Below are 21,565 nucleotides of genomic sequence, written 5' to 3'. Positions count from 1 at the left end.
ATACGTTCGTCCGGTCAAGTCGAGGCTTCACGCAACTATGAAATTGGCGGCATCCAATTTTACGCCTTTTAATCAAGGGTACAACGACACGAGATTGGTGGTCAGTTAGCCGAGTAAAATACCTTTGGGCCTGAGGGCTTCGATACGAGGGGGTTTCCACTCTTTGCAGACCGCCACATCAACCCAATTTTCATCATAATCCATTTCCTTCCAGCGACCACACTGCGACACAATCTCTTTGCCTGTGCTTGCATTTCGTTGAAACATTTTTGGTCAAAACTATACACTATAACGCAGTTCTGAAATCGAGCTAGCCTTCGCAATAGAAACGCCTACTCCAGTAAACGAGTGATCAACGATTGGACAGACACGAGAAGTAAAAATAAACGAATACAACTTTTCATAATAATCGTGAGCCTTGAATATTCATTTACAGAATCGAGTTCATTCACTGGCCTGTCCATCCCACTTAATTCTCCGGCACGCGTTATTATACCGTTCATTCAAAAGTCTGCTCTCACATTGCGTACATTTTGACAGCTAGGTGCAGCCTACTTGTGTCAATACAACAATATTGAATCCAATTTTTCCGCGATTAATAACGAGTAACACCTTCCGCAATCCATACTTGACAAGGGGCGAGCGTTAATCCTGAGTCTCGAGTGTTTCCAACAAAGGGCGCAAGTATGCTCCAATCCAACCGGAAAGTTGGAAGACCTCTGCGATCGGCGTGACGGCATATGTGGCTTGCGTGCGCGGCAGAGCCAACAGGTGCCAGGCAGGTCCTACACATCGCGGTGCAGGATGGCGAACGCGGTCATTAAAGTTCGTTATTATATGTTGATATTATGATTTTTGTGTAATTAGACCGAATCCCGCCGCTTACGCTATTACCTCTACCACCGCCACGTGCGTATCGTCGGTACAATTTCGTGGCCCCGGCTCCTTCGCTTTGAATCACAACTGCGTGACTCGAAGCCACGTAACCCGTCGGTGGAATAGTTGCATGAGCAAAGTCAGGAGTCCCGGTAGCGAGGGTGCCAGTTTCCTCGGGTATTAGGCAAACAATGAGTGATTAAGACGCGGCAGGGGTCTCGACTCCTCAGCGATGGTTTGTTACGGGGATGCTGATCCCCCCCCGAAGCGATTCTAGTCGGCTGGTGAACTCGGTTGCTGGATGGTTGTCACAACCCTCGGCCTTCGGGCTCAACGCACCCACAAATCACGCGACGCCCACTCTACGCTCGCCATCTTTTGACGAAAATTATGGATTGTACTTTCCAACGCGGGACAGGTGAACACCGCTTCGCTAATGATATTACCCAATCAATGCGTCATAGACGAAATACAATCACATTATCAAGACCGCGAAAATATAATCTCGATCGGGAGCTTGGAACTTGAATCTTAACGATTCTTATCATAATTCTAACTTCCCACGTGCAATCGTGAGGTTGAAGTTGCGGTAACGTTATTGTAACGATGCGTGTTTAGGAGAGATCGTTATTTTGTCAACTTTACGAATTTATGAAATTCAGTTCACCATAATAGAGCAAAATATATTTATGAATATTTTGAAAACCAAATTGCTTCAAAGTAACTCTAAAATTGTAGAATCGGTAGCAATTTTTTCTCCAACATTTCGTTACTTTAATCCAACTTTCCTGGACGCTCTGTGCATTCGATATCTCACAAGCTGTGTGCAAATGTTGAAAACAATTCGAACGACGTATACCACATATGAAATAAAAAACATGACTAAACAAAGGTCTTAAAAGTTTAACTAAATCTCAAAATAAATGTAATTAAAAATGTCCTTGTGATTTTAAACAAGATTTGCAGCTCTAAATTTCACATGGAAAGACCCTGTTATCAATATCGTTAGCTAAATTCCATTGTTTGTACGTTTTACCAAGAAATACATACAATTTTTCAGTACCAATTTATAGAATGATGTTGTTAACATACAGAGGTCTTTACATTTAAAATTCAGTGTTTCACATGTTTCCTGAATCACGGGGAAGTTTTTTTTTAATAATACGTAACTTATAGATTAGTTCGAGCAAAACTGTCTAAGCTCTCGTGTCATCACTTTTTTGTTTCAGCCACTTTTTCGAACTGACTATACATATGCAAAACCTCACCCTCAAATGTAAAACCGTGCTTTATGCCCTGATCGTTAATTACGCAATAATGAGTACTTCGAAAAATACCTCACGAGTGCGCCATTGAAAGCGATCGATTAAACTCCGACTTTAAGCTGCGGAGAGCCAGGAGCCGAGCGGAAGAGAGTGAGGCGCGGCAAAGAGAGATTAGCGTGAATAATGAAGACATGACCCGCGAAAGTCTAAGCGAACCCCTTCAAGACTATGTACCGATGGAAAGGGGGAGCGAAGGTGGCGGCGTCGGGGGATGAAGGAGAAGGAAGGAACCAGCGGGAAGTGAACTGGAACGGGGGTAGTTAATTACTCATCCCCTGCAGGCCGGCGTAACGACTTCCCCTCATTTGTCGAGAGGCACAAACAGCTACCCCTTCAAAATCCCTCGCTAAGATGCTAAGATCTCGCCTAAGAACGCCTAGAGCCCCGTACTAGGACCGGAGCCATAAAGAGAGGGCATTTTCCAAAGACCAAGGAAAGCCTCTCTGATCTATCGTACGCATTCTTCGCCATAGTTCCATCATATAGTGATTCTCTATTCCGTAATCACGATTGTGCTGTATGCCTGTTCCACCGATTGACGCTCGCAGTAAAACAAATTTCATTTGTTATGGCTACTAGAAAATTTTTATGAAAAATTCAAAATTTTAAGCAACAGAAGAAAATATGAATACACTTATTATTGAGTGTGATTATAGCTGTCAATGTCAAAAATACATTCTTTGATTACAGCTAGAAAATCCATTTTCATGTTGTATCCAGAACTATATTTTTCGATTGTGGGAAAAATGAAAATAATTAATCATGTACTGTATATTAACTATGATTATACGTTTCCAACGTTAATTGGATGGTTGTTTTTATGTATAGAGCTTTGTGCGATGCAAGATATGAAGTTCTTACCCAGAGAAATTTGCACTTATGGTTATTGTACAGTCTTAACTATTTTCATTCTTCATCACAAAAGAAGGATTTTGTATTGGGTATTCAATGAAAATTAGCTCTGTGGTTAAAACCAGAAAATCTAGCATTTTTCATCAATCTTTTTTACTATGGTCACGCATACCATATTTACTTGTAACTGTTGCGATAATTTGATGTTTGTACACGAGTAATTAGATGTCGAGGCCTTGTTCCATTGAAAAAATTTACCAAATCGAACAAAAAAGACAAAAGTTGCAATAACGAAAAAATGCAGTATTTACAACTTGTACCATATTTCCTTGTAACTTCAAGAATATTTAAATCGTTATTGTACCGATACACGTTTAACTAGAAATGTCTGTAGCGACTATAGCAAATCCAATTTCTTTCAGAGCTCCCATCGAAAAGGGAATTTTCCTATAGGACATTATTCCAACTACTGCCGCCAATTTCATTCACGCAATAAATTAATAAGCGTGTTGACAATTATTTCCCACTTAAAATGTTCAAACCATATGTCTGAAATGACGGAATAATAACAATAGAAGTGGAAACTTCTCCACTAACTTACGTCACTGTATTCTTCCAAAGTTTAGTGGAAAGCATTGCACAGAAGAATCTTAGTAAAGAGTAATAATGAAAACTCCAAGAGCAGAGGATAAAGAACGCAGGAAATTCGCTAATTTTGGAGAACGCTGAAGGCGTGATCCCGACACGGAATCTCCGTATATCGTTCGGAAAGTGAAATTTGAGACAATTGTACCCTGCGGATTGCGGTGTATCTATACCACTGGTATTATCACCACGGATGCGTGTATAATACGTGAAACCGAAGCGTGCAGCAGTCCAGTTGTGGTCGTCTTTGGGCCCACCATCTAGGTATCCGACCGGGGGAAGACCCCAACGATAAAGTCAAGGCGTCGGAAGGACTGTTTACGAAATCGACCAACTGGCAACCGGAAATGGTAGCTCCGGGAATCGGTTCTGACAGCATTTCGACGGCGCCCAAAGCAGCACGCAATCGAAAAGAACTCGATGTACGTGCCTTACACATCAACGTGTATAGGAATTGTGGTGAATAGCTATGCGGGGATGTATATATATATATATATATATAGATGAATTTTTGCTACTCGCCACTTTTGCAGTAAGTATCTGAGAAATCTCGAATGCAGTGAAAGGTGGAGAAACAAGTCCGATGCTGCTGTAAGCGTGCCGTGAACTCGGCTTAAGGTTGCAGTCAACACTTGATTAGAGAAAACAAAGGCTCCGCCGACAAACAGAACGCGATGATGCGACAGAAATTTTAATTATTGTTGCCCCCCGGGGGGGCAGTACCCCGCTGATTGCCCCCAAACTCTCCTCCTCTCCAAGGTATTATAAACCTACGACTGCCGTTGTGATCCCGCGAATTCATTACTTTCCACTTGCACGTATAATACCTAGCCAAGCACCGCATAAGTGGAGTTATTTTTGAAACGATTATCATTGCATGAATGGCATGGGTTTTGCAAGATATGGAAATTAACGAGAGCACGAAAGGTGTTTCGAAAATGTTAAATACAATAAGGAATTATATGTATAAGTACTGTGAGAACAGTTCCGGGTAACCTTTACGCCAATTTTATATCCGCTGTTGCATCTAATTCGCACCCGCATAAGGAGAAAGATACAAGGTCGAGAAATAGTCGCGGTGCTGAACCGTATGCTGAGAGAAGCTGTGGAACCCCGTCGGGCTCGCCAAACTATGATGAATTAGCTTTAAGTCATATCGACGTGCTTTGCCGACAGTCAGGACTCCAGAGGCGAGAGGAACCCCACTGAGATAATCTCTCACCAATCTCATTTCTCATTAATCGCAGTGAACTATCGACCGAGGACCCAACGAACTCGATGTTTTCGGCACTCGAGCCAACCTGTACCTGCAGCCAACTATAAACCGAAACACGACCAACTGTACGCGGTGCCAGAGCACGGAATTATTCTCAGATTAGAAAAAAAATTAGAAACTAGTTTAAAACAGATGCCTAGCAACTGTACCTCGTGCTTGGAAGTTCAATCGATGATCTTATCGGGTAGAAATAACTAGTTACGAGCTCTGGCATGGGATGCAATAATGTCAAATTTCATTTTCAGAAACTTTCAACTTTGGAAGTTGGGAAGATGAAGGATTATCATTTTTTCTTCTTCTGACGCAATTGATAGCTAATTTTTGGTGAAATAATTGGGAACGTTTTCGATAACTTGTAACTCGATTCACGTTACTTTTCTGTTTTTAAGTAAGAAAGTATTTGTTCAAAGTGGCGGTTCCCGGAGCATAAAAACAGAAGGAAACCAATGAACAAAGAAAGTACTAAACGTACGAGTTGACAGTCGTTCTGTAACTTACCGCGTAAATCAAACCCGTGTAGTCGTCACGAGCTCGTTGATATCTTCAATATTCCCTGTGAATAATTCGACTCACGTGAAGATCGGTCTGCAACGTGACCCGTTGATCTTCAGCAGCAGTAGGGATCTCCTAGCGCAATATACGCCACGCAGCAAAGAAGCGCGGACGCAGAAGTCGACGAGGAAGGAAGATGCGTGGAGGTGGGGCATAAATCACTGGCACAACAGCGTGGTTTATTAACTACATCCATCGTTTATTCGTCAGACAATTTATTCACCAGACGCACCCACGCGTGCGCTCTGCACGTGCTCGTAGGCTAGTTCACGCACGCGTGATCAACGGGTGAAAAATCAACAATTTTTTGTTCACTTGTTCCGTTTATTTCGGTAAATAGCTCCTGCGCAATTGCGTGTCACTGTTATTTAGGTTTGTTCTCAAAACTTCGTGCACGTCCGTTTGATATTTTCGTCGATCACAAGCTGCCGGTAAAACAGTGGCCGTCACATTTTTGGTGAATTTAATAAAAATACGTCACGTGCGAAATTATCGTTGTAAGAAAGAAGCTGAAGGAACGATTTCAATTCCCGTGTTTAAAAAATATTTCGGACCGACGAGCGGCAGTCAATTTAAGAAGGCTGCGTGGCTGGTTGCAGGCGTGAACACCCCATAAATAACTAATTGTTGCGGCTGAATTGCGTCCATAAACCCGAACGATGCTCCGGACCTCCCGAGTTCCGACGACCCGAAGGTATAAATTATATGCCCCCATGCGCGGGACTCGCGAGCCAACGAGGTTCGCGTCCCGCCTCGTGAGGCCCCGGCTAAACCGACCCAAGTATGAAAGTTGAATAAGCCTAGTCATGCGCTCGACGTGCCTCTCGTAGTTAATTAGTCCCTCGTACCTATTTATGCACCCATTCGATATCCGTAAGCGACGAAAAACCCTTCGACATTTTTGCGCCGACTGACTCTATTCAGCCTCATGTACGGACTATAAGCTTCGCGTCAGAGAGTGGCGCCTCTGGAGGGTAATTATAGAATCACCGACGACACGCTCTTCGATGACTAGACTAAACTAGTTCTTTTGAGCGCCGGGCAACTTCACGCAGAGCCATGTTGTTGGTGTGATATTTGATGGTTGTATTGCATGTTTTTGGTCGTTGTTAAAAAGTGAAATGGCCTCACACGATAGATTAATCAAGATATCGAATTTTTTAAAAGTTATGAAAATTTAATTCTCATAGAATTATCCATTACACCGTGATATTCTCAGGATGCTGAACACTTTTTCGTCTGTTTAGACAGGCTGGCCAACTCTGCTTGGTTAGGTCCTCGTGCCAACTTCACAATAATTTCTGGAAACGTTTCGTGGTTATATCGGTTTAAATGTAAACCCGTTATGTTTTTGCCATCTCAAATTCTCAACGCAACGTAACTGTCGGATGTCTGTGGATTTTGATAGCTACCGTCCGGCCACAACTGACTTGGTCAACCTGGCAAACAATTGAAAAACGCGGTGCGAACCAATTAAATCTATCAACAGGGTCACATGATTTGGCGCATGCGCGTTTGAGTGTTCAATTTGTTGAGACTGTCGCGGTAGAAAGGAAGAATATAGGATCATCAGAATAAATAAGAATCCAGAAACATAGAATCATCAAAATTATGACGATTCTACATATTTACGCTTTCTATACTTTACCTTCCGACATTTTGATTTTTTTTCAACTTCCTACTCTTTGAAATTCAATGAAATAAATTTTCGGACTTATGAAAACCCGATACTATGACTCTTCTACTGTTTAGCCATTTAACCTTTTGACCCGCATCCTTCGTTTCCGTTTATTTGTGTGACGCAGTTATCTATTAGTAAATTGGTCCAGTGCATTGGCGAAACTTGTGAATTCAACCACAACAGATTAAACAAATTTATTGGCTAGTATCAGAGAATCCCTTGAGAAGAAGCACGCGATGTGAAAGACTGCTCTATGAGAATTCCTGAGTCTAACCACCGGGAATGAAGTACAAATTGAGCACTCAATTATTGCGTATCGGTGTCTATCGGCGCTGTCACATCGGAACTTCGAATAATATTTTCCAACATTTAGTGGCCCGAGACATGCGTGGCCGCGCGTGGGCGTTCATGAATGGGCCTCACGCTGGGCCCTATCTTCCATCGCACTCGCATGCACGTACCTCCCGGGTTCGTATATGCGCGACTGACGAATATACACAAATACATACATACACGGCACCGATCGCCGGAATAAGTAATGCCAGGTTTATACCGGGTGTTCAGGCCCACCGTCGGTCCGGCCAACGTATAGTGTTATAGGTACACGGCTACAACGCAGCCTCGCAGGGCGGGGGTTCTTGACTAATAGGTCGAGTCAGGTGCCACTGCGTCGTGTCTGGACCTCCAACGGTTTACCTCGGGCTTGGACCACCAATGTGTTCCGAAAGCGCTCGGACAAGCTACCGGATGGACCTTTCATCCTTCCCCAAACACCATTGCTGAAGCGCGCAGGACTTTCCACTAACAAGGAAAGAGTTCCTTCGTCCGAAATGTGGAGCTACTAATGCGTAGTTTCATCCAATGAGGAGTCCTTTTCTCAAACTAGAATAGATCTAAGGGCAGAGAATTCGCAGTTACTTCACTGTTGCTACGAAATGATACTTTATCAATTCAAACTTCAACCTACTGAATCTTATAAATGAAATTTCATCAGAGGACAATGATAACTATTGTTCTATAAGTTGTAGAAATACACAACAGATTTCTTTTATTATGGTATTTCACTTACTAAAATGCTGTTAAACTTAATTTGGATCCGACTTGAGAGAGGTCATTTGGTATATCGACGTTCAAACCGTCCGCGTGATAGAAATCTTTCATAATTAGCGGTTTTAGAGAGGGCATCTAAGAAATGGCGTAAATCTGCGTTATCCACCTAAAATGGGCATTTCGTGCGTATTACAGTCGGCCGTAAATGAAGCTTGAACACTAAATTGTCAGTAAATGATTTCGAAGAACACCCGGTTGAGTATAGTTTCATTTTATTCACTGCAAATTGATGTTGAACAGTTTCAACGAGTCCAAGCTTTTACAACAACTTTGGAAACAACGAGAATCTTAAGTTTTACTTATCAACTGACCCAATTTCGTTCCGTTTTCATAGCGTTCTCTGTATGTGGACTGATCGTGGAGATGAATTTTATGCTCGTGAAGACCCGACCTTAATAGCGGAAGAAGGAATGGAACGGATTATCTTCGAAAGTCGAGGGTTAAAGGAACGCGGGTGGCACCCGGAGGCCCGTTTACTTGGAGACAACACGGATTCCTCGTGTCCCTAAGATTTGTCAAGTAGCGGCGATGCCCCGGGTCCGGAGGAAGAGTGGTAGCGATTACTTAAGCAGTAAGCTCGTTAAGTTCGACAACATTCCACTCGCCGTTAACCGCAGCACCAGCCATGCAGCGTGGACGTCCTCGAGCTCGCGACAGCGTTTCGTAGGTCAAAAATCGAGTGTTCTCCGGTTATGTTAAACTTGTCGTTAAAGGATGAGATACTAACTGGAACCAGTCGTAAACTGGGACCAACGACGAAACTGCCGCGGGGCTCCGACACCCGCTGCGTTTGGGACGGCCGATTACTCCGCGAAAAAATGATATTTCATAAGCTCCGGGTCTGGTTATCGGATGAGGTACCAACCGGACACGCAACCGTGAGCACAAGACGTCTTGAATCCGGGATTCTATAAGCGGAGGCGCCGAGTGTCGGAAGAAGAAGAAGAATCTGGGCCGATTTTTAGTGAAAACTGAGTTAGTTGCGGCAGCTTGTTTTCGCTCAACCGTCATTATTTTCCTTCAATTTCCTGAGCTTAATAACAATTGTTTTTCCCTCACCGATTTCACGTTCCCCCGTTGACGCAACGGTTCACTCGCTCATACACAGAACTACGAGATGTGTCGTAAATGCTACAGAAATATTTCCAAAAAACAAAAAGAATTCTAATACAATCGTAGGGTATAATATTTTATAATAATAATATTTCATAATAATAATATTTACTGACAATAACTAACGTAATCGATAACGAGCAATTATAATTGCGAAGGATTCTACGGCCAATTGTAATCTTCCTTATTCATATTTTCTTATAACAACGTCTGACAACGAAAATAGGAAAATGTCTTACAATTCACCACACATTCTCCCATGTATTACGATTGACTAAATAATAAAATCAGAAATAATAGTAATAGTGATTTGATGTTAATCAATAAATGTCTGTATATCGGTAAAACTAACGTACGTGTAATGTTTATCAAAATGATAATAGTTCAAGAATTATTTGCAACTATCGTGTTTGTATGTGTTTATATATAATTTATAGATAATTAATTATTAATGTGTATTATATAAGTATATACAAATTAGGTACTTTGGGAATGTATAACTTCTCGCGTGCCTGATGATTTCTTTTTTTTTTCGTTTTTTTTTTTTTTTTTTCTTTATGCCACAATGTTGAACTTGAGGAAGATTCGAGGGGCTAATTGAAACATTTGTACAATATGTATATTGTATACAATATGAATGCTATTATATCAATAATATTTGATTTGATCAACGACAATTTGTGCACTTTCGATATTTACCTATATGTATATTCATTATTCTCTTCCTACCGATATCTCTAAATTTATTTTATGTATGATATATATATATATATATGTATACTATATGTAACATGTGCTGTTAATAAACGATGATTTTGTTACTCATGCGATGTGGCAGTATTTGGGAGGCTGGGCGATATTCCGAGAGATTACCATAGGTGTGTGTATGTGTGTGGGGAGGGGGGAGGAGATATGCGCTTTTATTTACATTATGACGGGGGGTTGATCGGAAGAATACAGTGCTACTTTTTCTACAATCTAGTATATGCGTTCCGAAGTCTTCACGGCGACGGTGGCATCGAGGAATACCGTCTTGGCGGTGGTCTCCAAGCCTCCTCCGGGTAATGGTACCTGAAAAAGGTTCAAAATATGTCATCAGAACAATGCCTGCTAGCAAGGAGAAATTACGCAGAGGATACGCAGATTTTAACAAACCGTGCTTGGACGTTTCACCGAATGGATATTTACTGGCGAGAAAGATAATACTCAAAATTTGTTTTTAATACATTGATAAAATTAATATTTCGTTACCAATAGGTAAAGTATCGTAACTTGTATAAAGTTGCAATCTCTAGAATATCTAGGATATGTTGGGTGTAGAATATTCTGCAAACATGAGGTAGTTGGAAAAATATCAATATCGCATTTTAAGTAAATTTTCAGAGAAATAGATATAATAATATTTCCCGGAGATTTTTTACTTGTAGTTATATTTTTTTTCTTTCAAATAAATGGGCATTTAATGAAACACCGATACACGGATCTCTTGATTTTGGCTTAAAAGTGTATTAAACAATTTTTGTTGAAATCGGATTCTCCGATTGCGATCTCAATCTTTTGTAAGAAAATTGTCAGAAGAACCCTGAAATTTCATAGATTTTTTAAAATCATGTCCTTGGCGCTTTCTGACGGTAAAAATGATTCCAGAAAAAAAAAAAATTGTTAGAATGCACGGAGAGAATAAAAGAGTTTATTTTACTCAAAACGGTGGAAAATGAGGAGAACACATCAGGTTTTTTGGTAAAATATACTTCGTAGAATACAAAATTTACTCTAAACACAGTGAATACTACTGTGTGCAGACTAAAATCTGTTATATTTATAGTAAAAATTACAGTCAACATGGTTATTATTTATCAAAAACCTGTCACCTGTCTTTCTTTTCCAGCAGTTTTGAGTAAAATCTATTTTCTTCTCCCCATGAGTAGAAAGAAAAACGCACTGTGGACTTCTACAGGCTGTAATTTTCCATTAATTTAACACTATGCGATATTTAATTTCCGAAATGATTGCAAAAGTTGTTTTACAGCAGTTCACACCGGTCAATTTTTGTCAATTTCAACACCACCATTTTTCACAGTGGAATGAGATTCCCGACTAAAAAGTTTCCAGGCAAAAACTTGTCTCATAACACCGGTCAACAGTGGTTTCGTCGCCCTTGATATATGAGCGGTCTTGGCAAGATTTGATGTCAACGACCCTAGGAATAAGCGTCGTTTTCCAAAATTGGCTGTAGTTAGTTATTTTATCGACACTTTCATATGTGACTCAAAAAAGTAGTATTTTGATGAAAAAATTCGATTTTTTTCTTTTTTTATGTCTACATATATATATTAAAAAAAAGTACTAGATAGCTTTACAAAGTAGAAAAAAAAAACAAAAAAATTCTGTCGCCCTGATTTATTTCCGTAAATTTTTGGTGTTTGGGAACGAAAAGTTTCCGAGTGAAATCATAATTATATCAGAGACCATCCCGTAAAATCAAATATAATCATGATTTTAATCGTAAATTCCATGTTCTGAAACGCCGAAACTCGCGGAAAAAATCGGGGCAACAAAAGAAGTTTTCTTTTCTTTTCTTCTCTTCGTTTTTTTCTTTTTTTTTTTTTTGTTTTTTTTTTTTTAATTCGTTGCGCTGTGTAATCAGATTTTTGAGGGTAACAGTAACGCCGAACTCCCGTTTGAACGGAGAAATTTTGGAAGGAGGACACGCGCGTGGTGATAAGGGCGTAAGGACATAAACGGGGGGGGGGGGAGTGGGAAGGAGAGAACATCTCTACGCTGTAGGTAGCTACCGCCTCAGTCCGCATCGGGGAGCGCCTGGCCAGACGTTTAACATATGGGTAGCTACCCGGATTATTAATGCCCCAGGAGTGCCGGCCTCGGGTTCCGACGCCGTGGGCCTGACTGGCGCAGAGGTCCAGGTCCAGCTACGTCGGGGACGCTACCGCTGGTCGGTGGATGGCCACCCGGGGCACGTAACGCGACACTCGAACTGCAGGACGAGGAGGGGGGGTGCCTCTCACCGACGGAGTTATGTCTTCCTGTCGACCGGTGGCTAATTAATATGTGTTTAGGGTGGAATGCAGCGCGGGTGGTGGACGTGGCGAATACTGCGTAGAAACGTCGTCGACGGAATATAGCCGGGTACCCTGGTCTCTGGGCAGCCTTTGTGGAGGAGGTATCGCCACCCCGTCACACACCCGCGGACCGTCTAGACGCCCGGGGAAGGGTTGTGGTTAATATTAATGAGGTATAGGCATCCCTTGCAGCGATTGACCGAGTAACGCACCGAGAGAAGCCCACGACGATTCAACCCCTGTCTTTAACAGCCGTAGGTTTCACCCTTTTTACACCACCCTCCTCTCGTACATCCGTTCGTTCGTGTGTGGGAGGAAAAATTAAGAGCCTCTTGGGACGAGGTGATAGACGAAGGAAAGTACGGGATCTGTCGTTTTTATGACGTTGAATTTTTTTTATTTTTTATTTATTTTTTCTTCACCTCATCCCCATCTTCGAATAAAATCCTGTACGCTAGTGGAATTTTAAGCTATACGTATCACGAATAACGCTTTTTCAGACGTGCTCTTTTACATACCACTTGTGGTATCGTGTTCACCCTTTTATAACATATATATATATATGTATGTATGAATTATATTGTTACGGAAAGTGGAGCTACAGGCTATAGTTTACTACCAGCTGTATACGAAACGATCAGAGATTGATTTCCTACGACGAGTTATCGTGGTAGGTAATAACAGTTCTCGGAGAAAATCTGCTCGTACAAGACATCTTATAATCCTTGAACCTCACCCGGTAATTCCGTTACATTTTGCGTCAGTATATAACAGTGAGAGATTCGAACCCACGCCCAGAAAAGTGGACAGCAATTGAGTGGCAGATTTGTATGGAGAAGAAAAAAACAAAAAAAAAACGAAAAAAATTTTTAAAAAATCGATTTCGCACCGTACGATCGTCTCTTTAACGCTGCAGTGATTGTAGGTAAGTAAGTGCAGAGCCTCGGAACGCGTGCTAGATAATCGGTACTCGGTTTCGCGACGTGAAAAAAGCGCGGTAGAGGGGAGAATTATACAAATTTTAAATACGAATCGACACGCGATGCGTCCCGGCTCGTTACTGCACGATGATGCATGGCTCGTCGTGCGATGTCCTGGGGCGTCCGGTAGCCGGTCTCTGGTTGCCCCCTCGCTCACACATAGCCCTCGAGAAGGGGGCTCAACACACGAACGCCGGTATGCCGGACCAAGTAATAATGAGAGATCGTAGATAGTGGCGCGATATTAATTGTGCGCATCGTGTGTTGCACGGTGCTACCGACTTACCCCGATCCTCCGGGGCGATATAAGGAAAAGATACGCCCGTCGCGATACGAGCCTAAGGTAGGTATACAACCGGGACCAACTTTTATTTATTTCTTACCTACAGCAGCCCGTGCGCCACGCGCACCTGTGAAACTCGTATCCCCCCCTTCGCACGTTTTTCTTCATCAATCCCGTGGGCGATGCCGTTTCATCCTCGATTCTTTCCGGGGGAGTGTGAATTTACATTTTACGTTCGGTACATAGTGCCGCGTGTAAGCTGATTTCTGCACTAACTGGATAGCTGACTCGTATGCTTTCAGCACTAGGTAGCTTGTGGCGATTAGAAGCCCGAAAAACCGACACTAGCGCTGCGATAGCCAAAGTTAAACTAACGGGTCACCTGGGTGATAGCCAATCGGAAACAGATCTAGTCGCTTTAGCAAATGACATACGCAGTGAACCACGTGATTCGTTAGTTCCATTTAGGGTATTGTAGCGCTCTGGTGTCGATTTTGTCTGCTTCCAATCGATTCAGGCTGAAGACGCTAGTCAGGCATGCAGTTAGTATATAGATAAGTGATATCGTGTGACAAGGAATGAAAGTTGGCGCGCCAAATTTTGGCCCGAGTCACGCACGATAGTTTTTATAAAAAGAGAACTGAAAAGTGGTGGGAGCTTTGCGTAATAGTTTTGCGGGATGCGAGTTGTTAATTTCTTCTCCCTAGGGACAGAGTTGATCTCAAAAGGGATTAAAGCGAAGCAATTGTGGACTGCGCATGCGCAAACCTATCTGTACAACACTGAGATGAAATTGGTTACTTTCGCCCCGCTCAACTCCTACGCAAAGTGATGAAAAATATTGTTCTGTGAATCGAACAGTGTTTTTCAGGGTTTGATCTGTTTGGATAAGAATTCGAAGTAAGCAGACAGCCAATATTGTTCGACTACATTGTTGCTATACTGCATTTTTTTCAAGCTGGACTTGTCAAACTCGCGTCTCATAGTATTTCACGTCATCCTTCCTGATTAAATCCATGATACGATTTTCATTAGTGGTCAAATAGTTTCTGGATCTAGTGAACGTGAACAGTGCTGCTTGAGCTGGGCTTATCAAATTTGTGTCTATTATAGTTGTGTTTTATGCCATTGTCCCTGACTAAATTAATGTAACGATCTCGTCAAGTGGCAAAATAGTTATATGTTCATCGAGCGAATGCACGAACGTAAAAAATAAATCGAACGGCAGCGAGCAAACAACTTCTCTGAAAAATGAATGGCTTGTACAAAGAATTAGGAAAATCAGAAATTATCGAGGGGATCTGAAACTATCAATTACTGCGAGTGAAACTGGTGTAGTGAAATATCGGCTCTGCCCCCTGGTCAGTGTTGGTCTCGGAAAGCGATATACACAGAAAGGCAAGGTCCTCCCCCGTGCCGAGCGAGATTCAAGCGCGTTGCCGGTGTCCCTTTGGCCGCAGATAAAAGAGCCACTTTGAAGATACGATCTCGAAACAAATTACAAGTCCTTTTTCCGTCGCTCTGCTCCTCTGCAGCTCCGCCTTCTCCTTGCCAACAGTTGTATTAAAATAATCACTACCCGTTAGCGAAGAGGTGGATAGGATAAGGCGGGAGGTTTGGGAGAAGGGGGGGGGGCGAGGAGAGATTCGTTGAAGTTGTGTTTTAAATTAATACCAACAACCTCTTATCGGCGAATCAAAGGGAAGGAAGGCGAGGGGAGAGACGCTCGTCCAGCGAGATAAAAGTGTTGATGACTTTCAGTTCGGATTCACAGTGCGTTGCACAGACTCTCTTCACCGCGTTAGCGAGGGCGGCAAAGCCTTTTTCTTCGCAAGCTCGAGAAAACTCGATCGAAACACGCACCATCTGCGCAACCTAGGGGAGAACGATCTTGTTTATTTTTTTTTTTTTTTTAACAAATTGCCAATTACCCTAATGGATCTGTCAGAGTTCTGGCTGTTACAAAATCGCGGGTTTTCGCAGCTGATAAGGTGAATAATTGTGAAATGTGTAATAAAGGATCTCGCAAATCCGGCAGCGAAAAAGTTGTCGGATGTTATGTTTTTCCTAAATCGTAGTAAAAGCTTTTCAGAATTGATAGCCTAAATTCTTGATGAAAAACGTATCTAATGTCTTCTTTTCCGTGGAAAAGGATTATCTGGGTATCGAAACTGGTACCCGCGAGGGAGGGGGGGACTATCCTTGAAATCTTGCCAAATGATCTAAATCCTCTGAAATTTTTGAATTACCCTATAAAATTTGGCAAAATCCATTGAAATCATTTGAAATTTTTGAGATCGTTGAAACCAGGTGAAAACTTTGATAGTATCATTAAAACCGAACGTTGCACCGAAGAAGAAATACGTTCATAAAAATTGTCCAAAAACGGAGAAGTAAAAACGATTTAAAAGAAGTTTCGTATCACGACACGTTTTGTACACCTTTTATTTTTACTCCTCACTTCTCTTACCGTATAAGACATTCTAGGGACAGCAATGATTCGAGAGGAGCTCTCGAAAAAGGTTTGCGAAGCTGAGAAAATGAGAATGAGGAAAAGGAGAGGCTCGCCTGTCTCAGTTCTGGTCTGCTTGTCGGTCGAACCCAGCTTACGGTAACACCAGCGGCAGTCTGGCTGCAATTTTATTATCCAGCTAACCAGGTGGGTGGTGAAGAGGGCGGCAGCTTGGGTTTCCAATTTTCTTTCCTTTCCTCCCTTTCCTTTTTTCCGCCAGGCGGGCAGAACTCAATCTATGTCTCATCGCGGATTACCAGGATTTCAAGAACGGGGCGGCGCGGTCGAGGAAGTGGGAGTGCCTGCCAAGATCCCTTCAATAAAATGGCCTCTATCCAGATTTCTTTTCTCCTCTTCATCCTCGGACTTTATTCTCATGCTTCTCAAAGAAAATAACCTAATATCCGTTACAGCTGACACTGCGAGCTCGTAATAATTGAATCCGGTCTCGCATTTTTGCACCCTTTGACAGCTTATTTTTCAGCGTAATAATCATAGAAAGTAGCGCAGTTGTCGAGGAATTATTTACTCGATGACGAAGAGGTGTTTTTCCATGATGAGCTTGGCCACCTCCAGCTTTGAAACTGTAAAATTGCTCTGGAAGATGGGAAAGGCAGACTGGACGATGGCCAAAAGAGTTGGTTGGCGGAGTTTTTCGGTCGTTGTCGGACGGCGATGAGCCGTAAAATGAAAAGGTTCTACCTATCTCTTTCTTTCTCTTTCCGCTTAACTCGCCGAACAAATCCGCGTGCTATTGGAAATTCGTTCTGATCGTAGCACAGAGAGTGCCTAACTAAATCCGCTCTGAATCAATCAGCGAGAAAAGGTCCTAATATAACGATTGAGGTGGAGCGACACGCGCTGAAGAGGGGCTTCGGCGAGGTTTGACGGCCAGTTACCACGCACGGGGCTTCTGCGCAATAAAATCAAGCTGAACAACACTAGGCCGGGAAAATGCCGTGTCGTTGGAGGTACGAACGAAGGTATGGGTAAGCCGCGACACGTGTACGCGCGCCCTCCTCCAAAGGCAAACCCTACAAACGCTAGGTCTCACCGACATCAAAGCACTTTCGGGTTTCATCCCTGAATCGGTGCTCTACAATGAACGATCTAACGTTAAAAGATAATAATGCAATTTGACTTTCCCCCAACGGCGACGCAACACTCGGGATCGGAACTTGCCGGCTCTTCGGGCGGTCGACAATTGGTACCGCATCCGGTTTTCAAATCTATTTCACACGGACGATTTGTTTCAAGGATTCAGTGGAGCCCGACAACAAGTGTGCAGCAGTGGATAAAACACAGATGAGAAGAGGTACTGGGAGTGATTTGTGCGCCGTGTTACGTTTATTTCCAATTCGAGAAATTCGAGAGATTGCAGATGTGCGTCAAAGAGATGACGGTTGCATCGGAAGAGAGGCAAGACGCGGCACTCTAGTGGTCTAATCCTCTTAGAGAATCCATAAAAAAAAACGTATTCCACTTCTGTGACGAGGAGAGAGAGAGAGAGAAAGAGGGAAAGAAGGAGCAGGAGGGGTACGCGATGCAAAATAATAATCCGGGAAATAATTGGCGTAAGAAGCTTCCGCGGGAACCGGGCGCCACATCAAAGCGAATCTTCTTTTTTATCCGACTCGATCTCGACGTCAATTTCAATGATTAATTTTCAATTGCGACTTAATTATGTGGGAGGCTAAGCCGTAACTCGTCCGATTGAGGAGGGTGCAGGTCGGGGGCGGCTGGACAAAAAGAGAATGTCGCCGCGTCTCTAGCTCGGCGAATAAAGGACGCCCTGACCGCGCCGGGGGTTGGATCGTCCGCTGTGGCGAGTTGGGGGAGATGATTACACGAGCCTCGTGATTAGATGGCCCGGCCGGTCCTTGCGCCATCCTACGTCAACGTATAAACCGCACGCGGTGCGTTGTTACGTCACTCGATGTGCATTCAACCCGGATACGACAACGAGGGACGTAAAAATGCAGCATAGTAGGTATTACGGTAATGAAAATCCCCGAACGTTATCTTGGCTCTTCAATCTCAGCTACCAGGCCCCAATCCGAGCTTTTCATCCGAGGCCCACGCGGCTCGATGTTACGGCTCAATTTCCCTCCTTGTTGGAACCCAACGCACGTTAATCGTCCGGAGCTCTACGTCGAGTATGAAAATATCAAACGAGCCCACCCACGAGTCTTTTTCCTTCTCGCGCTACACGCGTGCATCAGGGATCAATTACTCGATGTCGGAGGATGAAGATACAGAGAAGATCGCACGGTGAAACGCTTGGCCGCTTGAATGACCGCGCATGCGCGAAACAATCGAGATCTATTGGCCGGCGTGATCGTGCCGCGGTAATATTGTCGTCTGCAACACAGGGGAGCCAACTTAATCCAAACGGGGCGTGAGATGTCAAACTCACCCGCGTCAAGTTCACGGGCGAATAGAAATTATTTCATTTTGTTGCGATGACGCGGAGCAGTCATCACTCATATTCACCTAGCCTTACCGAATCACGATATGCTTGATCTGAAAAAGTTTGCTTTGCTTAATTCGCATGATTTTCACGAGATGAGATTGAAAGATATGAAGCTAATCGAGGTGAGCAGCCAGCATGAAAATCCGACAAAGTTAAATCTGCTAAGTTTCACAGATTCAACTCAGTACACGCTACGTGAAAACAGTCTTCAATCGACTTTACAAATATTTTTTAATCCCGCTATTTACTGCCAATCAACTTCTTACGAAGAATAGAGACTGAACAGCATGGAAAAACATTTTAATGCCTTCATGTTTGTTAAATTAACTTAAAACAATCAGCTGTTTCGTCATATTGCTAATCCAAACCCTCATATCGGATTTCGAGTAGCGAATGACTGCGAGACTTGTGATAGGTTGAAAACGATGAGAATTATTTCAAGTGATGAGAGGATTACGGCAAGTTCTCGCCATCTTATAATTGACTACGAGGAGGTTATGGCTATTTCCTCCACGCCATTGCGTCACAGCAAAGCTGCGGGTTATTCGGCGACAGAGTCGGCTGACAGGTGCCGAGTTATTGCCTCTACGACGACATAATGGGAGGGGTCAGCGATATCGTACAAGCATGCAGAAACAGGCTTTGGCGGGGCGGGTCTTGTCAGTTTGGTATAATTAGCGATCGGTAATCAACAGGAATCGGGGGGCGAGGGATGGTGGAAGGCAAGTCGAAGCGAGGCGAAGCTTTTGCGACAAGTTAATAGCTGGTTAATTAATTTGATTACAATAATACAATCGATATGCCTATACACCCCGCACCCACTAGGATTTAGCTTTGACGTCGTTATGGCAAGGATTTGGAGCGATTGATTTTAATTAAATTAAATTAACGATGCCGGGTTCGCTTTGTTCGGTTTTCAAAGACAACGGTGCGCATCCGTATCCAACGCTGATTGGCCGACGGCGCGTGGAATGATGACGATGCTGTTGATGACGATGATGACGATGATGATGCGGACGAAGCGCGAGCTTCTGAAGAATTTTCATGTTTTATAATTGATCAGGGATATCAGATATCACCGAGTGAGTATCGAGTTTGGTTGGGAGAAGAGGGTTTGTACACAATAGCTAATTTGAGATTGCGGTCGCGGACATTGTTCGATCGAACGTCAGACAATTTTGCCTCGTTTCACCGGCTACATGGACAAATACACCAAACTGCGCTTTTCTTTCCCGTCAATCACCGAGCCTTCGTTCGAATTAACGTCGAACACAATTAGACGCGACGGAAATCCGCCTCGAGCTATAATCTGTAATGCATCTCGTTGAATTCGTAAAAGATCGGTCCACGAACATGAGTCAAAATTAAACACATGTCGGTATATCGTTACAGATGGGTAGGTACGTAAAAATTAAAATTTTCATTTTTACAGTGATCGTAACAACTTACTCCTTCATTAGTCAGAAAGTCCTTCGCATCTATTACACCTATAGCGGTGAGTTTGTTCTAAGCACAAGCCATTATGCGGACGTACCCGACAGTTCGTTCTCCCTCGGAATGTCTTCTTTAGAAACGCGTGTGTGATATATAAGATGACATTTTTTGGCAATAAACAGTCGCCGAGAACGGTCTCGAACCCGACCCTGGGCGCAGTTAGCGGAGGCATTAGGGGTGAATTATTTCGGCAACCCGGGAGGAAAAAAAATCACCTAAATCACACCCTACTGCAGCATCGTCCCGATGCCGACGGTACGCCTCGATTGCCCGTCTCAAACCCCTCCGAGATCTTCCAACTTGGGTTAAACCTCGGAGCTGTATTGCTCTTCACGCTCTTATACTGGAATTATATCGGAGGTTGTCCTCGACACTCTCCACTCCACGCCAGCAAATTATCGGCAAGCGAAACTACATTTTGTAATGTTGGATATTCGGATTGTAGTTTCAGTTTCCCATCTGCCAGCGTTGAACTTAGATTTTCCCTAAAGACTCCCGATGAGAAGAAAAGTAGTCGTCTGGTATACTAGATAAACAATGTTGAACACACAATTCCCCAATATTCTAAACAGCTAAAAGTCAGTTTTCGCAGCTGATCCGATCCAAACCGAAATCCAGGAAGAGAAATCTTCTCGCGTAAGATTCATGATCCTAGTTTCTAAACCGTAATAATTGTACTTCTTTTCCATCTTTCTCTTCGCCTCTCTCTTCTTTCTCTCTAGTATTATTATTTTTTCGTTTTATTTTTATTTTTTTTTTCTTTATTTTTTTTTTCACTTTTCATCCATCTCGGGGAAAATAAAACAAATCCTCGAGTAAAAATTGCTGGGAAAAGAAATTACTTTCTCTTTTGTATTTCGGTATCTCGCGCTCGGCAGTGGGTGCCGCTCTCACCGGGTGCTGTTCGTTGGGCATCCGCTGGATGCTCAAGGGCCGCGAGGGAGATTCGAGGGAGGTTTATCGCGCTCATCCTCATTAAAACCGCCCCCTTCAAACCCTCCCCCTGTCTTTCCGTACTACTGCCTCTGCCCGTTACCTTCCCCTCTTTCCTCATCATCCTCTCTTCGTTCCTCTTCAGCGTTTTCTTCCGGCTTCGCGTGCTCCCCACACTTCCTCATTCTCTGCTTCATCGTCTTCTTCTACTTCTTTTCGTTCTGCTTCTACCCTACGCCAAGTATCTCCATTGCCGAGCTGCAGTAGCACGCTCTATTAATTAAAAACGAGGAGCGCATTCCCCGGCAAAATACTGGTCAGCGGCGGCGGGGGAGACGAAAAACAGAATTCGACGAAGCTAATGACGCGGATTCATTTAA

At 43.1% G+C, this 21,565-nt stretch overlaps 1 protein-coding gene across 6 annotated transcripts in view; it reads right to left on the bottom strand.

Moving 5' to 3' along the window:
* Positions 1-9,891: 9,891 nt before the first annotated feature.
* LOC124175042 (transcription factor Sox-2) overlaps positions 9,892-21,565 on the bottom strand; it is a 304,766-nt gene continuing 293,092 nt past the window's right edge. For 3 of the 6 annotated variants that reach the window (XR_006869067.1, XR_006869069.1, XR_006869068.1), the window contains one exon: positions 10,445-10,501. Coding sequence is in view for 1 of the 6 variants with exons in the window: in XM_046554873.1 (XP_046410829.1) it covers positions 10,432-10,501 (70 nt within the window). In the remaining 5 variants the exon portion in view is untranslated. Of the gene's footprint in view, positions 10,502-21,565 lie in introns of all 6 variants that reach the window. The other 3 variants (XM_046554875.1, XM_046554873.1, XR_006869074.1) reach the window with 2 other exon arrangements.

Source organism: Neodiprion fabricii, chromosome 2, assembly GCF_021155785.1.
Source record: "Neodiprion fabricii isolate iyNeoFabr1 chromosome 2, iyNeoFabr1.1, whole genome shotgun sequence".
Taxonomy (NCBI): Eukaryota; Metazoa; Arthropoda; class Insecta; order Hymenoptera; family Diprionidae; genus Neodiprion; species Neodiprion fabricii.
The sequence above is the reverse complement of the archived record's forward strand: the minus strand, read 5'-3'. Positions and strand labels throughout refer to the sequence as shown.